The sequence below is a fragment of the Cyprinodon variegatus genome, unplaced genomic scaffold (assembly GCF_000732505.1).
Source record: "Cyprinodon variegatus isolate N-32 unplaced genomic scaffold, C_variegatus-1.0 Scaffold720, whole genome shotgun sequence".
In the NCBI taxonomy this organism is placed as follows: Eukaryota; Metazoa; Chordata; class Actinopteri; order Cyprinodontiformes; family Cyprinodontidae; genus Cyprinodon; species Cyprinodon variegatus.
The window spans coordinates 313,712-316,902 of NW_015151173.1; the positions used below are offsets into that span (position 1 = coordinate 313,712).

Here is a 3,191-nt window from a genome sequence, read left to right on the forward strand (position 1 = left end):
GGCCTTTTTGGAAACACAGGAAGGAGCAATCAGCTAAGTGGAAAAAATCTTTCATTCCTTTAGAGACAGCATGAAAAGTCAGCTGAGTACAAAACATAGAGAGGAAAACAAGAAGAAAGGGGACAAGAGAGGGACAAAACCTAGAACAGATAATAGATGTCTATTCTATTAACATTTCTCTATCTGTAGAATGGGTCTGTTTTATGTGTTGTCCTCTTATCTCAGAGGGCCCCCTGCCTGTCTTTGCCTAGGGCCCAAATTTCCCGAATCCACCCCTGCTTACATCTATCTCTAAAGATCAGGTCACTGCTTTTGAAAATATGGATTACATTTTAGGTCAATAAGTGGACTAAACGTTCCCTTATTTTTATTTCTGTTTTTCTGAATGATGCATTTCTACCAGAAACTGGCCTAAATGTCCAGGAAGTGCCTGACTCTGCTTTTAAATCTCCAGCTTTGGTCATCAAACAATAAATAATTTAGTTTATCTGTAACATTACTTGTTGGAATATTTTGGCCGGATCCATAAAAATAATGGTATTGCTACTTTCAAATAAAGTAATTCATTTTATTTTGTTTTAATGAAGTAGCATTGCTAGTCTTTGCTATTTTTTCATTATTGTTTTATCATTGTCTTTTTTTAATGTTTCAGCTTTGATCTGTCTCATCAGGATGTTCATAGTTCTCATTTTTTCCCCTTTATTCCAACCATTAAACCATAAACGGCTTCCTTTGCTACACTGGTTTGTATTTAGTGAAGCTCAAATTGGAGCGCCCTCTGCTGGAATAATACAATAAGCTGCCTTCAAAGATAACCAGGACCTTTCTGCTCGGTCTGGTTTGAATAGCTCAAAGTATAAACCTATAAAAAATATTTCATGTCTTTTAGAGTTTAGAACATCAGTGTGATGCTGTGAGGCAGGTTGGTCTACTGATAACCATCAATTCAGTTTATTTCTATTCACAATACATGTCATCAGATCAAGTTTTCTATCTAAGGAAATCCAACTGATTGAATCGACTCATTGACTCAAATTCAATCCCTCACAGTAAGCAAGCTTGTAGCGACAGTGGAGAGGAAAAACTCCCTTTTAACAGGAAGTAATAACCTCCAACAGAACCAGACTCAGTGTGAGTCATCAGGTTTTAACTATAACTGCTGTTTGTGTGGATTGTTTTGTTTAAAAGTTACATTTAAAATAATATTCCTCTCCATAAGATGTTATATAATTTACACAAGGTTTCTACCTGGTCTGGAATTTGATTTAAATATTTTTTAGGTCCCAGTCATCATTGGGGGGAAAAAAATGAAAAATACGAGTATGGAATATTATTAAGATTCTCAATGCCATTCTGCCTGTAAAACTTTCTCACTGTAGAAATATCCACCATCATTCATAAGATCTGTTGGTTATTATAAATAAAGGAAATAAACAACAACTATAGAAAAGTGTGAAAAGTATACTTAGAAAACGTGAAGGAAGCTATTTTTAGTTCTCTGTGTTTCTATGTGAAAGAAGAAGTTGGGTCGCCTCTCCTCTCCTTTAGTCTCCTCTCGTCTTCTCTCCTCTCCTCTCCTCTCCTCTCCTCTCCTCTCCTCTCCTCTGTGTGTTGACTTTTTCTCAGAGTGGGAACATAAACACATGCTCCACATTCATCCGTCAGGACCGTTACTCCGCATCTGTTCCTGCTTCTTCGTTTCTTTGTTCTGAATCTGGTGTTAAAGACTATTTTTAGACTCAGGAACTTGATAGAGGGATTTCAAAGGTCTGGACCCAGCTAGCATTGTGAGATAAAGTCACAGCTCTGAAAATAAAGAATGACGACAACCATTTAAATTCACTGTTCACCAGCTGCAGAGTTTACTGCATAAAACTGGCATTAATGATACAGTTTCACTCAATAAAATTCATAAATGTTCTGGATAAATTTTAACGGGCCCAGATGGATCATTTATAGATATGACTCGACTCCAGACTTTGACCCAACTAGGCCTCTGTAGTCTTTGACAGGTTCTGTGTTTAGTGGCTCTGCTGTTTCTCTCTGGCTGATGGAACAACTTAAAGTCTGTGACTAAAGATGTGGACAATGTTGGGCATACAGCTGGAGTAGTAGTTAGTGCGCACCGCCCATGATTCCTTTATCTACATGCTTGCAGTACCCATGATTGGCCATTAGATGGAGATGAAAGATCTGCTCTAACTGACTGCTTCCATTTCTTTGACTCCTCAGATGGATCAGCTTTCAGATGAGGAGGTAGAGGTCAGGGGGGAGGAAGATGAGGAAGAAGAGGACAGTGATAAGGACGACCAGGACCTGGATAAGATGTTTGGAGCCTGGCTGGGAGAACTGGACAAGCTGACCCAGGTACAGAGCAGGATGTGGATCTAATCCCTGGCAGTGGTGGAAATGTAGACTTAACTCCTCCATGTGTGCAGAGCTTGGATGACGGCCGTCCGGAAGGTTCCCCTCAACAGAAAGCTCCCCTCAGACAGGAGACCAACATGGCGAACTTCTCCTACAGATTCTCCATCTATAACATCAATGGTGAGACGTGCGTCGATGTAACGCGCCGCTCTGCTGCCTGCAGTCCATCTTCATTCATGTCTGGTTTGTGTTCAGAGGCCCTGAATCAGGGGGAGAATGTGGACCTAAACGCCCTCATGGCCGACCTCTCGTCCATCGAGCAGGAGCTCAGCACCATCAACACCAAGTCCAGTAGCAGCGGAATGGCCCGGCTGGGACTCACAGACACCAAGGTGCCCGTCTGGTTTGTTGTTGATTATTTGGAGTTCTTCTCATCTTGCTGCAAATTTCAAAAACTCTCATCTGGTTTGCAGGTGAGGCAGAAGCCTCCGGCTGGGCGCAGCAGCAGGCAGCCGTCGACAGGGGGCGCCGGTGCTGTTAACAGTGTCTCTGGTGGGGGGGGCAGCAGCGGGGCGAGCAGCAGCAGCAGCAGCACCAGAGCGTCTCCGGCCGGAACCATCAGAGCTCCAAGCGGCCAGCAGGGGAGGCCGGCGCTGGCGTCCAACTTCAGCCTGGATGACATCACGGCTCAGCTGGAGAAGGTTTGATCCCTTTATCCATCTGACGCCAACCTGAGAGATCGGGACATTCCTTCCTTCCTTCCTTCCTTCCTTCCTTCCTTCCTTCCTTCCTTCCTTCCTTCCTTCCTTCCTTCCTTCCTTCCT

At 43.1% G+C, this 3,191-nt stretch overlaps 1 protein-coding gene across 1 annotated transcript in view; it reads left to right on the forward strand.

Moving 5' to 3' along the window:
• LOC107097748 (ras-associated and pleckstrin homology domains-containing protein 1-like) overlaps window positions 1-3,191 on the forward strand; it is a 122,771-nt gene that overhangs the window by 70,727 nt on the left and 48,853 nt on the right. Inside the window, exons 3-6 of the mRNA XM_015395028.1 lie at window positions 2,233-2,367; window positions 2,439-2,547; window positions 2,623-2,759; window positions 2,841-3,068. Coding sequence (XP_015250514.1) covers window positions 2,233-2,367; window positions 2,439-2,547; window positions 2,623-2,759; window positions 2,841-3,068 — 609 coding nt within the window. The remainder of the gene's footprint in view (window positions 1-2,232; window positions 2,368-2,438; window positions 2,548-2,622; window positions 2,760-2,840; window positions 3,069-3,191) is intronic.